Here is a 20367-nt window from a genome sequence, read left to right as displayed (position 1 = left end):
ACAGGTTGAGAAAACAAAAATAAGATTAATCCACCTTGCCTGGCTATTACTTACAAGTTTGAAACATGAGAGACTGATTCAGAAAGATTTGGAGAGCCTGGATGGACGTCTGATCCCTCTTAGTCCCAAGAGCGAATAACAACCAAAAAAAAAAGCAAAGCACAAACAAAGACTTCCCTCCACCAAGATTTGAAAGTATCTTGTCCCCCTATTGGTCCTCTGGTCAGGTGTCAGCCAGGTTTACTGAGCTTCTTAACTCTTTACAGGTAAAAGAGACATTAACCCTTAACTATCTGTTTATGACATAAACATACAGCGCCCATCTGCTGAACCAGCTCCCATACTCCATTCTTTTCCCCTGGATGGAGGTTGAGGAATTAAGCCATCACCTCTTTCAAGGAGATAAAATGCTAAGACTTAACAAGCTGTCTGCCATGGGGATTGTATGGCCACCTGTACAGTATAAGTAGTTTCAACTGCATTGGAAGCACCACAACATCTGTTGTAATTCTGCCCTTCCAGGAGATTTGGTCTTGAGAGGCAGAGTAGATAATGGCCCTAGAAACCCGGTGATGGTCACATGAAATATACGCAGATAGATCCTAGCACTAAGATCACCGTACTACCCTGCAGATTGTCTGTATTATCATCAGATATGCATTATGATAGTGCTGCAATACCGGGGTCCTGACAGAAAATCTAAAGATCGGTTTATCATGAATTATGCCAGACAGCATTTAGCCAAAAATGTCATCACAAATATGAGCCAGAGGTTTAAGAAGATTACCTATACAGTAACTCCTCACTTAACGTTGTCCCAGTTAGCATTGTTTCATTGCTGATCAATTAGCGAACATGCTCATTTAAAGTTGCGCAATGCTCCCTTATAATGTTGTTTGGCAGCTGCCTGCTTTGTCTACTGCTTGCAGAAAGAGCAGCCCATTGGAGCTAGCTGGTGGGGGCTTAGAGCCAGGGTGAACCAGCAGGCCCCCTATCAGCTCCCCTAAGTTCCTTGTGCCGGAGCCACCCAGCAGGCTATCAATTGCAGGGCAGTTCAGTTGTCCCTCCCCCCGCTGCCATGTGCTGATCCTGCCCTCTGCCTTGGAGCTGCTCCCAGGAACCTCCTGGAAGAAGAGGGGTGCCAATGTCAGGGTACCCTCCTGTCCCCCTGCTCCTTTACCCCATCTCCACAGAGCAGGGGGGACACAGCAGGGCTCAGGATGGAGGATGTTTGCTGGCAGCATCTGCTTTCTCAACTTGCTGATCTACTTAAAAAGGCAATGTACTTAGAGTGGGATCAGCATACTTAAAGGGGCAATGTGCATCTCTCTCTCACACACACACACACGCGGTGTGTGTCTGTCTCTCTCTGCCATACAGTCTCCCCTCTCTCCATTCATGCTGCCTTGTAGAATGTGAGGCTACATTAACAACGATGTGTTAACCCTTGAGGGCTCAGCCGAGTGCTAGTTCATCATTTAGCAGTCAGACATTCCTGGAAAATATCCCACCCTCTCCCACCTCTCACTTCACTTGGATTCACTTAACATCATTTCGGTTAAAGTAGCATTTTTCAGGAACATAACTACAGCGTTAAGCAAGGAGTTACTGTAGTTGCACAACTGGCTGTAAGAAGCTTACCAGGCTTTTCAATTAGCTATTAGTCTGTGGCTGCTTCAGTGTTTTCCATATCTGATCCTAAGATGCTTCAAATATTGAATTATGTATAAACCAGTAATGCAATATACCTGACTGTGTATTTCAACTCTGTGGAGTAATGGTTGCAGCATTGTAAGCATGCATGCTTATAGCATTTTAAATGGTGTAAATCACTTACTACACGGGGTTCTGGGACACTGCTGATTTGTGGTGTAACACAGCTTAGATGACGGACTAGGTTCAAAAACAGGTGCTGACACGCTTCATACTTCGTTGGTGTCTCTCTTAACACCATAATGCCATCTCAGATTTGAATAAAGAGGTTTTTATTTTTTAATGCATCCTAAATGCCTGGAATAGGAAAAAGATGGTGCCAAATGAAGGTCATATATAGTTATCAGTTGATTCATGCTCAGAGGGGCTTTTCTTCGGCTTTGAAATTTCAGAAAGCTGGTGTGAACAAAATGTCCTCTTTTTCTTTATGCATTATGAATGCCATTGGAAAAAGATCCTCTCTCTTCCAGATGTAAATGCTGTAGTTGTGACTCATTCTGAATAATAATCCATTATTGGATTATAATCTCAAAAATATAAGAAGTTTCACAAATTTGAATAACATTCCTCAGTTCTAGGTTTTGCATTTGAGTGTCTGATTTAGCTGACAGATGTGTAAAATCACAAGCAACCAGACAACTCCCTAGTACAGCTGCAAATGCTGAAGAGCGCAAGTTATTCCAGGTAAGATTAACATTAATTTACACTCAAATTGCTCTCTAATCCACCTTTGTCTGATAATGTAACATGGCTACATGTTGTTTCCTGCTAATTCCCCCATTTTGGGTCAAGTCACACCCTTTGAGTCAAGTCACAGGTCAAACACTGCAGACAAACAGTGGGATGAGAGTATATGGTGTTCCTTCAAAATTTACCATTTGTTTCAGATAATACTTTAAATAATTTTACATGACATGTTCCGAAGTTAAGTACAAAGGTGTGATACCACAGTAATAGGCACATGGCAGATAGGCACAAAAAATAATGTCTTTTCATACAGCTGAATGTAAATGTATACATCTAAGAAGCGTGGAGGCCATACTTACAGGATGGGGAACTCTATCCTGGAAAGCAGTGATTCTGAAAAGGATTTGGTTGTCATTGTGGATAATCAGCTGAACTTGAGCTCCCAAAAGAGCTAATATGATCCTGGGATGCATAAACAGGAGAAGAGTAGATATAGAGAGTTTATTTCACTTGCGCAACAGCTGCTGGAATACCAAGTCCAGTTCTGGTGCCCACAAATCAAGAAGGATGTCGATAAATTGGAGAGGGTTCAGAGAAAAGCCACAAGAATGATTAAAGGATTAGAAAATGTGTTAGACTCAAATGGTGCATCTACACAGGGATTAAATAAACCTGTGGCTGGCCCAGGACATCTGATTTGGGCTCATTGGGTTTGGGGTCTGGGCTGAAAAATTGCTGTACAGGGGTGGAAGGTCTCAGAGCTCAGGCTCCAGATCATACCCAACCATCTACACAGTAATTTTTAGCCCCATGAGTGTGAGCCTGAGTCAGATGACCCAGGCCAGCCGTGGCTGTGCTACTGGTCTTTTATCCCTGTGTAAACATACCCAAAGAGCTCAATCTGTGTAGTTTAACAAAGAGAAGGTTAAGGGATTAATTGATTACAGTTTATAAGTATCTACTTGGGGAACAGTGGGGAACAGAGAAAGGTACAACACAATCCAATGGCTGGAAGTTGAAGCTAGACAAACTAAGATGAAATAAGGCATAAATTTTTAAGTGAAAATAATTACCCATTGGAATTATTTGAGGCTGTGGTGAATTCTCCATCACCGAGGATGTTTAAATCGAGATTGGATGTTTTTCTTAAAGATCTGCTCTAGGAATTAATTTAGGGGTGTTCTGTGGCCTGTGTTATACAGGAAGTCAGACTAGATTATCATAATGGTCCCTTCTGGCCTTGGAATCTATCAAGGAATCTGTTTTAACATAGGGATTTTTAAAGCCAAATTTCAAACATTCCTAAAGCATGTCTGGCATCCTGAGGGCCACATTGTAGTTTAGACTGAAGTACCTAATTGTGATAAATCTACAGCAATCCATTAATTTGGAAATAAATACACTGGTTTAAAAAAACAAACAAAAAAACTCATGCTGTTTCCTTTGCAGGAAGTATGTCAAAATTTTACCTCCAAGGAGACAAAATTAAGATGTGCCTTCCACACATTTTCTTTGAAAAGTGCAAGAGGAGTGCTGTAACTCAGACTTCCCAAAATGTATTTAAGTTCCAGGGTCTCAAGAGGTTTCTACTATTTCAGTATGGTCACATTAAAGCCTCTACCTGAATTTCATCCAGTTCAATGGTCTGACAAAACATTAAAAGAAAGGAAAAAACTGATTCCCTTGACCTGTTAGAGTCTCACTTTATATTTTATGTTTTTAAGTATAATTTTGCTCCAGATAATTGTCTGTTTTAATTTTGAAAGTTTCTGTTTCCTTCCTTAAATGAAATAAAAGAGGCTAACAAATCTGCTGAGTTATTTTGAAGTGAGCTGAAAGTATGTCAATGTGCTGTTTGAAATATTAGTATCTAAGCTGTATTTTTAAGAACGAGTGAGAGAAGCAGTAAGAAGAGAAACTCTTGATGAAGTGTTTATGTATTTAAGCTTCTTGGATAGTTACAACAGTACAGATTTGAGGCAGATTTTTCCTCAATACAGTGCTAAACAGTACACTGACAACTATGCACATATAAAAGAATTCAACTATTTAACACACAGTGACATCAAAATACTGACCCCCTGACATCAACACTAAACTCAGCTGAAACGTTATTGCCACAAGAGAGGAGAGATCAGGTAAATCTAAACACAAGCTCCTTACAGAACTCTAGAAAAGACCATTTTAGCCAGTCTAGGGTCTCTTCTTTTTCCCCCATTCATCTGTGTAACTCCCATTGCTAGTAAGAACAAATGCATAAGGACAGAATAGCCGCTTAGCCTCTACGCAGCACGGAACATACATGTATTGGTCCAATACTATTGTATATTTAAAGAATATTTGATTACAGCATTTCCAAATATTTTATATTGTGGTAAGTACTGAGACAAGATTCCACTGGAATGAAAACACAGCTCCCATTGGCCCTTTCTCCATTTTGAGTGTGTGTGTATATATGTATGTATAAGTATTGGTCCCAGTGCAGCTGTTTTTACACGTGCAGAACTTCCATTGATTGTAACAGGGGTTACACTCATTTAACGGCATGATTAGAGGAGATTTAAGCTCTAACCACCTACAGCAGAAGCCAACAAGCTGCACAATAAGGACAAGACAGTAAAGACGTTAACCTGGCTTTGTTTTACAAAAATGGGTTTTCTAATTCCATTGTTTTCTGCAAGAATAATAACAGTTTTTAAAAAATCCCTATATCATCTGGCTCCTGCATTGTCGAGTTATATTGAGTAATGAGGTTATTGACTTTGTCTGAGTCTAAATCTATACTGTTTTGGGATGAAAGTGACCATTTGGTAACAAAAAGATCTTAAGATCCTACTATCATAAAGCAAAACAGGAGAGGAAGATATGGGTTTGAAACTATAAAACAGTATGTTTTGTAGCAGTTAACCCCCATGCAAAATAAAATGGGCTTGTAGCACAAGCAAATATACAAAAATATTGAGAGTATAAGTTATGATACTAAGGGTTTTTTTTAGATTATTATCAAAACTAGCATTTGGCAACAATACCAGTGTTTTATTTTAGATATTGGGAAAGCATCTGAAAGTTAACATTCAACATTTTTTTCTTAGGCTGTTTGCTCTAATTCATTTTGATCTTTTAAAAATAATTGTAATAATTTAAAGAGACAAATTATTTTAAACACTTTTACCAGCCACAGAAATGTTAGTCAATTTACTCAGACAGTTAATAAAAAACCTGCAAAGAAGATGGTTAATATGTACTAACATAAATCCTCAAATGGAATAAAGGGTTAAAATAAGTGATTGAAGGAAAAGATAAAAGGTTTCCTGGGTTGACTATTATTCCAGTGGTCTGGCTTCAACTTTGCAATAAAGGGAATGATTTTTATGGGAATGTGGTTATTCACAGCAAGACTACAGTTGGTGTCAGTGTGAAAAATTCTTCTTTAGTAGAGTGTCTCAGCAGGAATAACAGATCTAAAAGAAAGGCAAAAGAAGTTACAGAGAACACTGACTGGTGCAAGTGACAAATTGTGTTTACAAATTGATGGGCAAACCCATGGGAGAGGAAGAAATGGGGACAGCAGTAAATCAGAGATTTGTTCCTAGGAGTATGTGGTCTGTTCAAGCTTTCAAAAATTACTTGTATTCTAGTTATGATAGCTTTTTTGTTGTTGTTGTTTTTGTTCTTGTTTGGGAGATCTCAGGGACCGTTGCTGGTCCACAGACCAGTCATTAAGAAACACTGGACTGGAGGAGTCAGTGACTGGCTTCTGTTTGTTTCCTATTCTGTTATCCCTCCATATTAGATAGAGGAAACAAAGGTTAAGTCTCCTCCTACCTTTCCCTAACAAATCAGCTGCAGGGAGTAGATTTTACACACCCACGCACACACCTCAGCTGGAGAAAGCAGGAGCCATTGGAGGAGTAGTTTAAAATGCTATGTATTAACCACCCTTTTGCCTCTTGCTTTTTCCAGATCATTGAGTGGGACTGTGGCAGTAATGGGCATAAAAGGAGTAGCCACCGGCCCCGCTCATCTAACTGAGATTAGCAAAACTTCCAAAAAGTAGCTACCATTCCTACTTCACTCAGCTCAGCAGCAGCAGCATCTCCTTTGATACCCAGCTACTGCTGCTGAGCAGTGTAATTGGGGTCAACATCTGCCCTGTGTCATCTGGAAAGAAAGAAAGGGGAGGAGGAGGAGAAAGAAAAGGATTTTATGGAGAAATTCATGCTGCTTGAAATGTGGCAGATTTAGATATGCATAGTGATAGGTTTGTGCACATTAGGAGATAATTACATGGGAAGAAAGACTCATTAGTCAATTGGATTACATCCAAGACATTTTATAAGTAGAAGTATATCTGTCCTAGCAATAAGGAAAGTGAGGCATAGAGAGAGGTTAAGTGATTTGCCGGAGGGGGCACACAGCTGAAACAGAACCAGTGTCTTCTGACTCGCAGTCCTGTGCTTTAAACACTAGTATACTTTCCTCTCCCAAGAAAGCTGTTTAATTTTCAAGCTTCTGTAGAAGATACAGCAACTTCATTGTATTGCAAAGATTTGTAAGTGTGAAGTATCCAAACAACTCTCAGAAGAAAATGTCACTAAAAATTGTATGTGCTTAAAAATGTACCTTCATTGCAAATCTATAAGAGCCAACTAAAATGAAGTAGATCTTGAAATGTTAGCCATGTTCATCGATTTTCTTCCTTTTAAAGACAGTCATTTTTTTATTTCGCCCTGACTTTCATTAGTCACAGATTTAATTTGATTTTTTAACAAAAGTATATATCCACAGATAGCATGAATCATGTTATAAAGAAGGTATTTACAGTGTGAAGTGCTGAGATTTTAAAGTAGGGTGAATTTGACACTTTAAACTTAATACTGTGCTTTCCAGGAAGGAAGAATCCTTTAAATAGATCCACCTGAGTGGTTTTTTGTCAATCATATGACAGATCTGTCAACAGAACTACACTTTTCCTAAAAGCATATTCTGCATGAAATAATGAGTCAGTTCGGCAGATTTCTAGCAAGAATTTGTATTGCTATACTGCAATTCTAAAATATTTCCCACCTTCCCTATGTAACAACATACGTTGGAGAAATGCAGAAAGAAAACAACTACATCAAATACTACATTTCAAAACAATAATTAAATCATCTGACCACCTTCTAGGTCCCAGTTTTGCAATATGATGAACACATCCGGCATGGTGTGGTATACTCTCAGAATAAGAACCCTAATTATAAAACTATAGTCATCTTTGAGGGAAGCTGGCGGCTTTTGGATTTTGGAACTGTACTTGTAGTTATTGTAGTTTGCTCTAGTACACTTGCTGTGGTATACCAGGATGCTTTATATTTTCAGCCTTCCCTTTCAGTATCGGAAAGATTTCAGTATGTCGGGTATATTTTAAAACTGGTAAAAGTAAATATATAAAACTAGAATTTCAATTCTGAAAATATCTACATCTACTCCAGTTTAGAGGTAATACAGGTAGACTGGATAAAATTGTCAGCAGTTTAACTTCTCGCACGGAGCCCAGTGCCAGATCCTGCCGTACACCTATTCGTACATGTAGCCCCATTAAGTCAGATTCTGGTATCAGTGGTGGTCTTCTGGATATATATGAGTAACTGAATTAAAAATCTAAACTATTGGTTTTTAGTGGGACTATTCCCACAGGTAGAGACTGCAGATGAGATTTCTATTTATGCTGGGCCACGTTGTGAGTACTCTATTAAATATGAATGGAACTAGTCATGTGAACAAAGAGACTGGGATTTGGTCATTCATATTATAATGTCCAGGGGCTATCAAGGGTAGTCAGTTATTTTTGTCAAGGTCCAGATTTCTTGGACAAGGTTCAGACTCCAGAGAAAATACAAAGTAATAACTAAATACAAATATTTTTCATCCATTCAAAAGTGTCTGGCAGTCCAGATATGTCCCCCAGTCCACCTATTGACTACACCTGGGCTAGATCCTCTACTTGTGTAGGCTGTCATAGCTCAGTTGAAGTCAATGGAGCTATGGCCTTACACCAGTTGAAGATCTAAAATATCAGTGATTAATTAAAATGCGCTAAAATACAATTTTAGTGTATGTCACTTCAGTTAGTGCACAAAATTTTGTTTTCATTTATACACTGACAAGTGAGAAGAAAACGTGATCCAGTGTGTCTCCTGACAGGGGGGTGGGGGGGAAGATTTGCAAAGTAGTAAAATGTTCCTTACTTACTGTTTGTGAAAAATCAACTCACTAAATAATTTCAGTTTCCAGCCCTTGGTGTTTGGAATACAGTTTTCAACCCCTTTTTGTCTGTTTAGTCACTGATTTATTCCTTTGTCTAGAGCTGTTACTTAACAGGCATTTAAGAATGCATTTGTATGTGAATATAAACGGCATAGTTTCTTTCTATCAGTTAAGTAAAATAGGAGTATTTTAAAACTTTTCAAGGTCTGCTTTAATTCCTTGACTGTTTATCCACAAATTGTCAAATGGGATGAAGTGGATTTCAAGAGCTCTCTTTGTTTTTCATATCCTGTGCCTGACCTACAGGTAATCCGCACCTTTTTTCTTCAGCACAGAATAATTGTGGTGGGAAAGTAAAGAAAATGGTAGAGTCACAAAGTGCAGACTAGACAGGGATGACAGGTTCTGCCAATTGAGTGCCAGTATTGTGAACCTGTGAACCGTAGTTGCTGCTTTTTCACATGGATTTATGTTGTATGTTAACAGGAATTCCACGATGATGGGTTAGGCAGATCAGAGCAGCACTTTAGCTTTTATTACCTCTGATTGAAAGGTAATGCAGGTTTTTGTTGTATATTTTGCAAGTACAGAAGAATAGCATTGTACACAAGCTAAATATTTATTGCATTGGCAAATGTTTGCCATTCTGTGAACAAATGTAGATGTACTGAACTGTTTCTGTAAATGAGATGTTTCATGAGCTTTATAACCAAATGAGAGATCCGGTTTTTTATGTAAAATATAAATACCAGAATTAACAAATGGCAAGATTTCTGCTATTATTTTTCTAAGTTTTAATCATAAAGAGCCATAGGAACTATATTTATTTTGAAGAGGTAATATCAGAACTAAAATTAAAATTATGCAGGAATCACTAGGTTTGTAAACACATACCACACACATGAACCAGCTCTAGTACACACATCTGTCACTCAAGCAGATATCATCTTGTAAAGCACCCTGCACAATTCAAGCTTCCTAAAGGAGAACAGAGTTGCTTGGGCAGGCTTACAGGGTGATGTGGATCTGGTGTGGCAGATATCCATGTAGAAAGGGCACACTTGTGATATCTGGAACAGACACACTAAAAGATGGAGCTGAGTGAAAAAACAAGTAAACCAAAAACCTAAGCACAATAGTCTAAACTTCAAGGAATTTTTTTAGTTTAGGATTTTTATGTAGATCACGTTTTTAAAGGATTGTGACTTTTAACTTCCTATGCCAGATCTGTTCTCACATGTACATGACCAAATTTCTCTACTGTTCAGTAGGGAAAACGAAGCAGTGGATATAATTGCCTAATGACAGATATGAGGTGAACAGAGAATCCTAAGGATCATTTCCTGTGAGTTGGCTAGCTTCCAGCTAGTCTCAATGGACACATTGATGTAAAGGCTAAATGAAAATAGCTTGTTCTGAAGGGATTTCCCCCCACCCCATTCTCATTTTACTTTGTAAAGCAAGGTATTGAAACAATTAGTTGACAGCATGGTGTTAGTTTTCTCACAGTAAATTAGGAAGATTAAGCAAACGTGGAAGTGCATTTTAGCTATAATCAGCAGATTTGGGGCTGTAATACTTCTGCATCCTCTTGAGGATATGTTCATAACATTATTCATAGTCTCCCTTTTCATAACGTGCAAACTTGTCCAAAGCCATCTTATGTTTGCTTTTTATTCAAAGATTACAGTATTACTGTGGCTTTGGGGTTTTTTTTTTAGTTTTGTAGCACAGAAATGAAATAGAGAGGATCCGCATGCTAGTTATTACATCTCTGCACTTGGCATTTACTATTGGCGCACATAAGATGAACCATTGCAATGGCCTTAATTTCTTTTTTATTAATTTTCCTAAAGTAAATTGAACAGTAAGACACACTTTTATATAATGATGGCACAAGCATGCCATAGGGGTGGTGAGATGAGCAGAACAATGTAAATATTTGCAGAACATTTCTGTCATAACTTAAAATTTTGCATATGAAGCTATGTTCAGAAGCTACTTTAAGGGGCTAGATCCAGAAGGAATTACCTATGCAGGCTGGGCAGGCTTTTAAGTGTTGTGAATCATGGCTCTGGGGAATTCACAGGAATGTTTGGCCACTGTATAAGAGCAAAAAAGGGAGAAAGAAAAAAAAGGTTGCAATAGGGAGTTAGCAAACTCTTTGGGAATGGAGAAGAGAGAAGACTTGAGCTCTTTGTGCACTGGAAGACTATGCCAGACTCCTCTATTCATCCCTTCTTTCTGACTTTGCTTTATTTCATCTCATCTTCCTCATCTCATCCAAGGCCCATTTAAATCAATTGTCAGGCCCAAAATGCAGCTGCTAAAATGATATTTCCTACTGCTCTTTTCAAATGGCTTCACTAGCCTCCCCTCCCTTCCACTGCAAGTTCAAGCTTCTTGTTCTCACTGTTGTGGCTCTGCAAAGCCCTACCTGCCCATTGTCTGTACTCCAAAGAGCTAGCACAATCCTGCCCCTACCCATCGCTGACCCCTTTCTCCCAGGTCTCCCTCCTAGAAGCCTCTTTTGTATCCTTCTGCTTTTGGCTTTGTGCTTTCCTGCAGGCTCCTCGGTGTGCTGAAAATTCCCTCCCTCTCTGCCTTGAAATCCTCTTTAAAGCTCACTTCCTCCATGAAGCCTTTCAGCAACCTTTCCCCAAGATTTATAAAAACCAAGAACAAAATCTGCACTGCTTCCAGAGTGTAGCTATGCAACATGGTTCTGAACTGAATTGGCCTTTTAGGGTTGGCGGCTGACTTGCTCTGTGTATATAGAGCTGAGCACACTGACAGTGCCCAATAATGATAAGGTAGCAGCCTCTGAGACTAGATAGCCAGTGTTTTCTCCTCAATAGTAGGTACATGTGCACCAAGGGTAAGATGTTCAAATGTGTGTAAATGACTTAGGAGCCTCGGTCCCATTTTCAGGTATCTGAGTCGCTTAGAAGCCTACATTTCATTCAGAATCAATGAGGTTTAAGCTCATGAGTTCAGTGCATAAGTCACTGAAAAATGGAACTGAGACTCCTAAGTCTCTTAGGTGCTGTTTAAAGTTTCGGCCCCAGACAATACTGACTGCATTTCCCTCCCAGTGATCATTCTCACCATGCAGAATAACATCTCGGGCTGTATGATCAGAATCCCAAAACTGGATGCAAACATGTCACCACTTGCAGTCCCTGATGGGGATTTCCAACGGAATATGCTGAAATTACAAAGTCAACACTCTTCGAAGTAAAGCACAGCCTTTTTTCAGCATAAATCACCAGGTACTTTTACTGCTTAGCGTGCTGACCCATCCTGCCCATCTACAATAGAATCTAGCACCTTTAATGCAGAGATGGTATCTATGCTGATTCTAATATAACAAAATACATGTTTGAATAAAGTATATACATTTATTCTGAGTTCAGCATGAATACTGTGTTTCTGATGGGACTTATAAATTTTTCACAGTTGTAAACCTACATATGCTAAAGGCATGAAAGGGAGAATAAAAACAATGCCTGGATATAATTTATCATACACTGTATTTACAGTATGAAAACTTTAAACTTTATATGTGTGTGATTCAGTGGCCTGATGCATCTATAAGAGAAGTAAAGGAGAGATGTTATTCACAGTTTTCTTAAAACATTAAAAAGGTGTGTTTATAAAAAGTTGTTTCCCTGTTCTGAGGTAGCACCCAATCAATGAGGCTTTTTTAGAAGTGCTTTCGGATTTTCTGAGTCTTTGTGTTTTTCATTGAAAGAGACCTTTGCAAAAATGATAAAGCATGAAAATTGTCTCACTCTGTCATTCCATCAAACTTCATTTAATCAGATCTCTATGATATCTATTGGGTAACCCATGGTTTTAAACTGTTAAGACCTGACATTTGTTGAGACTTAATTGTAGCTAACAAAGATACCAAGCAAAGCTTCAAATAACTGCCTCTGCTTGGGGAGAAGAAGCCCCAAAGCAAGCAGGTGAAAACAAACACAGGCTATTCCAGAAGAAAAGGCAGACTAGATTAATTAACAGTCAAGAGATAATTGGCTTCTGCCAAAAGATTTCCTGCTAAATGAGTTAAAGAAGAGCATTTTTCCTTCTGGTGTCAGGGTTTGAAAAATTTACCCAACACCCACTAGCCCAAACTGTTAGTCAGCTAAACAGAAGTAGCTGTGCCACCCTGTCTCAAACCATACTTAGCCCCAAAGCCAGAGTCCAACATTTAAAAGGAACAAAACTGTTACATACTGTTTGTGACCTCTGTTAATTATAACATATTGTCAGTCAATTTTCTATTTAATCCTTTCTAAATTATAATTTGCCTCCCTTGCTTTTATTTTACCGTCTTTCTCACGCTGACTTCACTTTTTCTTTTATTTCCTATAACAGATCATAGAATATCTTTTCTTTGTAGTTTCTCAGGTGTTTCCTTTTTTCTTCTCATTCCCTGCATTGTGTTCTCTGCCTCTTCCAATATATTTTCTCTCTGTTTTTTTCCCTCTTATCTCTGCAAAATCAGTCAATCTCTCTTTTTCAGTCTCGTATTTTAATTTATCCTAATCGTTGTTGAGCTCAGGAGGGGAGGAGAAGGTTACAGAGTCACACTTTTTATCGACCCATCCAGGTGAGCAGGCAACTAGCTCAATCCCAGCTGCTGGAAAAGGAGAAGGTGCTTGTGATGCCTACTAGGATGTTGTCCCTAGATTCTGTCTTTTGTATCCACCTCTGTCAAGTGGGGATCCTGTCTACTTTGTAGTTCTCTGGGCCCTAGACCTTCTCTGGCTGTTGGAAGGAACAAGGAGCATTCTTTTTCTCACTATTCCCATTTACTGTCCAAAAGTTTCTGGTGCATGGGTGAGTTGGGAGGTTTCCACTAGTCTACCCCTCCCTCAGCCTCTCCTGTGTGATGGGATGGGTCTCTGCTGCTTCCCTTAGCTTAGAGGCCAGTGCAAGTGGTGTCTCCTTCCCATAGTCTCAGTATGAGCATTCCTCTCCAGTGAGTATCTCCAGCTGCAATTCATTGCTCTCCCAGGCTTTGATAGAATGAAATTGACTGGATTCTTGTTCATTTCACTACTGCAAACAGGTTTCTGAATAGCTGCATAGAAAACTGAACATTCACGTGTCACTCTGCAGCAGCTTGGAAAAATCTCTCTGAGCAGCAGCAGCAGAGGCACTGAAGCATATTGTGTGTAGACTCAGAAAGATGACACTGCATTAATTTACGTGGGCAGTTTGTATTTGAATGATTATTGTCACACCTATACAGACTAGAAACCTGTTTTTGTTTGAAATGAAAACTTAGATTCTGTGGGAGTTGATGTCACATGACCAAGAAATTTTCTACTTGTATCAGCCAAGTTGATTTTCAAGCCTTTCTAGCAAATGTGTAGTTTAATTTTTGACTTTGATTGTGTGTCAAATCCATTGTATCTGCCAAAGCAGGCAATGCTTTGGATGATGGTTAAATCTGAGCAAATATAGTTCTGCCTCTCACATCGTGGTTCATTTTTATTTCTCTTTTAGCCAAACTATATTAATTCAAATACAAAGGTTCAACAACATTCTTGTCACTGTATGAACTGCACACTTTACAAATATATAGAATAGATAGAGCAAATGTCATTAATTTTTCTAAATAGCTTTAGAAATTTTCTAAACTGTGTCCTCAGATAGCAACCTATGGTTTTTTTTAATCTTAAATTCACAACCATCATGTGAGGCCAGATCGACTTTCTTTTCCTTTTTTCTTATCTGAGGTTGTTGACCTCAGGAGAGGAGGAGAAGGTTACAGGGTCAAAGTCTTTTCCTCCTTGGAACTTGCTGCTTGCTGGGAGAAGACTGGCTGGAAAATAGATGTTTTAGAACAAGGGTTGAGGGTCATGATTTTAATTATGTTAGGGAACAGCTGGTTTGAGTTTCTTTCCACTTCTATCTTCCCTCCATCCCTCACAAATCCATGGAGAGAGAGAAATTTGTTCAGAGGGAAGCACTAACACAAAAATATACAATTCTAGTGTTTAGCACATCAAATGTATCATCTTTGTTATGGGGCTTCACATTAGGCGGAAAAAGAGGGCATTATTGAAATAATTGGGACATACTGTTTTATACACTGGATTCAGTTTGAATTCCAATGCTGGAGGTTTGCTTATTTACCTGCCAAATGTCAAATTGTTAATAGTAATTCATGTTCCACTGCTCTTTAATGGCAAGCAATATGTACTATTACTTTGTAATTTACTGAGATAAAGCTAATTATAAATGTATTGTATTAAAGTTTATATACAAGAGACTGAAGAAAGGTCATTTGACTTGGCTATTTCTATTTAGACTTTTTTTAATCTTTGCATGCTGCTTTCATACACTAAGACCAAAGAGAAAGAGAGAAGCTCACAACTCGAATGGCAAACTAGGAACAGATTTTTTTGTCTGTGTTCCTCTGAAACATCGGCCTCAGGCTATGTTGGTGTGTGGCTCAACAGCAATCAGAGGTCATAATTTCATTGGCGGTTAGCATCAGGTTTAATTTTTCTAATATGTTACATTTACCAAAATGTCTGGTTTCAGTTATACTTATGCACTGACTGAATCAGCTTTGACCGGCATGATATTTTAAGGTACCTGAAAGGGTACAAGAACATTTATGGAACACATACACTAATTGTTTTTAACCGCTTTCCTTTCTAAATACAAGAATGTGTTTCCAGAAAGCCATATAATAGTAGTAGTTAATGACAGTGCACATTTCTTCTATGAATGGAGCATAAAAAGTTGGTAAAATTGTTGATTTAACAAGACTGCCATCTACTGATTTACACAATCAAAAAAAGTCCCCGATAAGCAGATCTTTTTAGCCTTTTTTGTTTGTTTTTTAATTTAGCCTAATAATAAAAATTAATAAGGAAAAAATCTGTCATCTTAGGAATGCGACCAGGTTCATATAGATGATGTGTCTTCAGATGACAATGGCCAAGACTTAAGGTAAGTAAGAACCAACCAAGATATTATATTGGTCTTGCAAGTTATTTTCCTGGAAAAATTGTAAAATACTATAAAACATACATTGGGCTAAGTTCTGCCTTCACTTATGCCTTTCAAACTCCATCAGTGTCACTAGTATACCTGACAGTTAATTTTTGCTCATCATATTTTGTTAATTGGGGAGTTTTCTTCACTCTAAATAGCACCTATAACTTCGGAACAGACGGCTTTCCTGCAGCAGCCACCAGCGCTAATTTATGCTTAGCAACAGGTGTGCGTGGAGGAGTGGACTGGATGAGAAAATTGGCCTTCCGTTACAGACGCGTAAAAGAAATCTACAACACCTACAAAAATAACGTTGGAGGCAAGTGTCCATCAAAAATATTACTCATCTGTTTCTCGAAAGACAAATGAGAAGTTATAAATAAAAAGGATTAGCTGTGCCTTTGTTTGCTGATCCAGTTCAATATGATTCTGTTGACTTAGAGAACTGTTCAGTTTGTAGTTTCTACAGAAAACTGTTCTTACAACTAATGGAAGCAGAAGGAAATGACAGAAAGGTATCTGAGTTTAAATACAGACATATTATTGAGTACCCTTTTCTGTACCACAGGTCTTCTTGGTCCCGCAAAGAGAGAAGCTTGGTTGCAACTTAGAGCAGAAATTGAAGCTCTTACAGATTCTTGGTTAACACTTGCACTGAAAGCACTCACACTTATTCATTCTAGGTAAGTATATAAGAATTATCATGGCAGCACAGAATATTCATGAAACCTAACAATGTGTTACACACACACAACTTCATTAAAAGAACATTAAGTTTACACAGTCAAGCACTCAAAAGTTAGGAAATGCCACAGTTAAGTTTGATCATGCAATCTTAATTGGGCCTCCTTGTTGCTTATGCATTATGATAGAATGTTTCATTACATGATCACACTATTTTTTCCCACTGAATTCTCTGCCTCATTTAGTGCACAGGATGGACAGTGCTCATTTAGTGAGCAGCTCTTCAATACTTTTTCTTTTCATTGTATGGCTCTAGGACTTAATTACAGCACACTATTCAAACTGTGACATAAAGACAGAATTAATCATTTCCTCACGTGCTTTTCTATTGCAGTCATCACTATATACCTGAGTACTTAACAAACATTAATGAATTTATTTTCACAACACTCCTGTGAAGTGAGGGTATTATCCCCATTTTACAGAGGGGAAATTGAGGCATGGAGAGATTAAGATCACAAACATCCATTAACTTTGGGGGTCAAATTTGAGACACTTGGACCTGATTTCTCAGAGTACTTAGCATTTACATAGCTCTTCATATGTTCGAAGAACAGATCCCATTGACTTCAGTTGCAGCCATGAGTGCTCAGCCTTTCTGCAAATCAAACCAGGAGACTCAAGTCAAGCATCCAGAAACTAAGGAATATGCAATTAGTGACCAACCCCTGTGCAAAGTTTGGTTTAAAAGATGTAGCCAGAAACACACAAGAACTCTGTGGCAGATGCAGGGATACAATCCAGTTCTCCAGGGCAGCATTCAGCTATCTTAATTATGAGACCAGCTGTTCTCTTCCAGAAGTCCCCTGCCTTGTTCACTACAGATCTTCCAGTCTCTGCAAGAGATGAGGTGAGGGTCTTACAGACAACAGTTTCCTTCTCCACAAAGTGCCCCCAGAGCAGGTCTGTCCTGAGACAAGAATCCTGTGGGGAAAAAAAGAGTATGGTAAAATCTGTGTTATCCAGCCCTGTACCAACTGGAAAGCTCTAGAAACCAGCATTTCTAGTCTCCATAGAAAGTCCAGTTTATAGTCCTGGTTAGCGTGTGGCTCCCCAGAAGACATGTCCCTGCTGCTCCTAGGTGGAGGAACGGCCACGAGGAGTTCGAAGTGCGGGAGGTGGTGCAGAGTTGGGGCACGGGCTCTGGGAGGGGGTAGGGGGCTGGAGTGCAGGAGGGGTTTTGGGATGCCAGATCCGGGGGGCTCTCACCTGTCCCAGCTGCTCCTAGGCGGAGGCATAGCAGGCAGCTCTGTGCACTGCCCCCGCCCCACCCTGAGTGCTGGCTCCACAGCTCCCGCTGGCTGTGAACCACGGCCAATGGGAGATGCAGGGGCAGTGCCTGAAGGTGGAGGCAGTGCACAGAGCCACCTGCTGGGCCTCTGCCTCAGAGCAGCTGGGACAGGTCACTGCTTGTGGGAAGCTGCCTGAGGTGAGCACCCTCCAGGATCCAGCACCCTAAGTCCCTTCCCATGCCCAACCCTTTGCCCTGAGCTCCTGTCCTCACCCAAACTCCCAGAGTCCGCACGTTGCACGCCCTCCTACACCCCCTGCCCCACACCCAAACTCCCTCCCTCTTAGTTAACTGGCATTTTTCATTTACTGGCACCCTCTGTATCCCCAATATGCAAGATAAAACAGCTTTTACTGTATATGATCATATAATTAAAAACTTCATCCTAATGCATACACCCGAGGGGGATAAATTAAGGTTACACAGGGAACCTTAATTCTGACATCTCCCAACTTTTCAGTGCTTGAATTTGCAACCTTAATAATGTTGTTTTAATATAGACTTTTGTGAGTACTTTCCAAGTTTTTTAAAAAAGCGAGTTAGAAAAAAACAGAAGTTTCATCATGTGGCACCTTATTGACTGCCACATGGATGGTCAGCAGGGTTAGAACCCTTACATCTACCACAAAGACCTCTGCCACTTGAGCTGATGGAGTAACTGTAGCAGGAGTAGGTCATCCTCTATGTGGATCAGCTCTAGAGGCAGTGCTGCTTTGCCAGTGGACTTCACTGATATTTGTTGACAGCAGCAGAGTGGTGAAACTCAGGGATGTGGCATTCCATTCCAGGCTCTAGAACGGATTGTACTGTAGTGGGTACACTCTCCTCCCTGACCCCTTCTACCTTGACCCTTCCAATCTGTCCCTGCCCCAGCTTGTCTGTACCTCACCTCCGGCTCCTCGTCCCGGTTCCATTCTCTTCACCTTTAGTCCTCGTTTTCATTCTTCAGGCCGCTGATCCCAGGCTTCTTGACCTTTAAGTCCTTGCCTTATCCCTCCAGACTCTCAGTCCACCTCCCCCCTTATCCAGCTTCCAGTCTCATTGTCCAGCTGTTCCCAGTCCCCTCCTCTCACCTTCCTGACTCCTTGTTCCCAATCTCCTTGCCCAGCCAGTGCCAGTTCCCTCCCCCACTCCCTGATCTCTCTGTCTCTCGCTTTCTCATTTCCCAGCTCCATGGTCTCCAGTCATCACCCACCAACATTTCCCATTCCCATTTGCACCCAGTCTCCTTCCGTGGGCTTCATTGCCCTCATCTCCTCTGGCTTCTTGGTCCAGTCTCTCTCTCTCTCCATTCAGTTCCAGTTCTCCACTGTAATGTGGCTCCTTATCAGAGCTATGTCCTTCTCATCTCCCGTCTCCCAACTGGTTCCCAGTCTCTTTGCCCTGCCATTCCTATTCTCCCCCCCACCCCCCCCCACACACTCCAGTTCTGCTACTATCGCTGTTCCCCCCACACCCTCTGTCTCCCGAACTCCCACCCCCATTTCTTTCCCCTGCCTCCAGACCTAGTCTCCTTTCCTATCCAGTCCCAGTGTCTGCCCTCTGCCAGCCTCCAATCCCAGACTTCATCCCCCGGACTCCCTGTCCCAATATACTCCTCCAGTACTGCATCTCAGAGCCCTAGGTCTGGCCCTTCTCCCCTTGGTTTTTTAATTAGAGGACTTCTTCCTCCACACTTCCTGGGTGCCAGCACTGGGATGGGTGGTCATTAAGAGCACAGGAGAGACAGGCTCCATCCTCTCAGTTCTAGTGCTGGGTCCACACCAGCCCAGAGCAGCCATTATACGAAAAAGTCCAGCTTCATCTCTGTAGCTCTGGGCTGGAGGAAGCATACTCAGTCACTCTGTGGGCATGGCATGTGAACATTCCAATCACACACAGGAGCTATGAGGGGATGGAGCGTCTTCAGTGGCTCTGTGCAGATGATGTCTGCAGAGTCTGGTCATCGTTAGGAGCTGTGAGAGACTAGAGCATGCTCAGTGAGGACGGAATCGTCAGAGGTTTTATCTTTTTAAACTCTAGCAAGTCTCTTCTGAGCATGCATGAACTGTGATTTTTTTCAGAGGTTTGTGACTTGGCCAAATGTGGGTGGGTTTTCATGATGATGGTAAGAGGCACATACCTGACATAAAGGTCCCACCCCCTTGCCAAATTTCAAATCCCTGCTCCAAAGTATGTGGGCACTAGAACTTTCCAATAAGAACTGGGAAATTTTTCACATTAAAAAACTATGTATTTTTCCCTTGTCTCATTCTCAGAAACAGCTGAACCATTGTGGCTTAAATTTTCAAAAATAAAATAAAAAGAAACCTGAGGCAGACATGGAAAATTTCATCCTGAATGGCTAAAGTTTGACAAAGTTATAAGCAACTGAAAATAGGGTCTTATAATGGGAAGTGTTGGGTAACCTTAATAAAAGGTTGCGTTAACAATCTATGGTTTGTAATGCCTACACTGCATGGTGTAGTAAATAGAATTTTCGTTGTGAGTCAGGAGATTTGAGTTATTTTCCCTGTTCAGTAAATGTCCTGCTGTGTGCATGTCGTGCCTCGATTTCTATACCTGTAAAATGGGAATAATTTTTCAATTAGTGACCTAGGGGTGCTTGTGTCCCTGCACTGCTTGTGTCCCTGCACTGCTGATCGGTGAACTTTGGCAGC

General features: G+C 40.3%; 1 protein-coding gene across 17 annotated transcripts in view; it reads left to right on the top strand.

Moving 5' to 3' along the window:
• Window positions 1-20367, top strand: part of EYA1 (EYA transcriptional coactivator and phosphatase 1) — a 257074-nt gene that overhangs the window by 201478 nt on the left and 35229 nt on the right. For all 17 annotated transcript variants that reach the window (XM_032794474.2, XM_032794473.2, XM_075063078.1 and 14 more), the window contains 3 exons: window positions 15569-15627; window positions 15831-15991; window positions 16241-16355. In XM_032794474.2, the coding sequence (XP_032650365.1) occupies window positions 15569-15627; window positions 15831-15991; window positions 16241-16355 (335 nt within the window). The remainder of the gene's footprint in view (window positions 1-15568; window positions 15628-15830; window positions 15992-16240; window positions 16356-20367) is intronic.

The sequence above is a fragment of the Chelonoidis abingdonii genome, chromosome 2, assembly GCF_003597395.2.
Source record: "Chelonoidis abingdonii isolate Lonesome George chromosome 2, CheloAbing_2.0, whole genome shotgun sequence".
Classification (NCBI taxonomy): domain Eukaryota; kingdom Metazoa; phylum Chordata; order Testudines; family Testudinidae; genus Chelonoidis; species Chelonoidis abingdonii.
The sequence above is the reverse complement of the archived record's forward strand: the minus strand, read 5'-3'. Positions and strand labels throughout refer to the sequence as shown.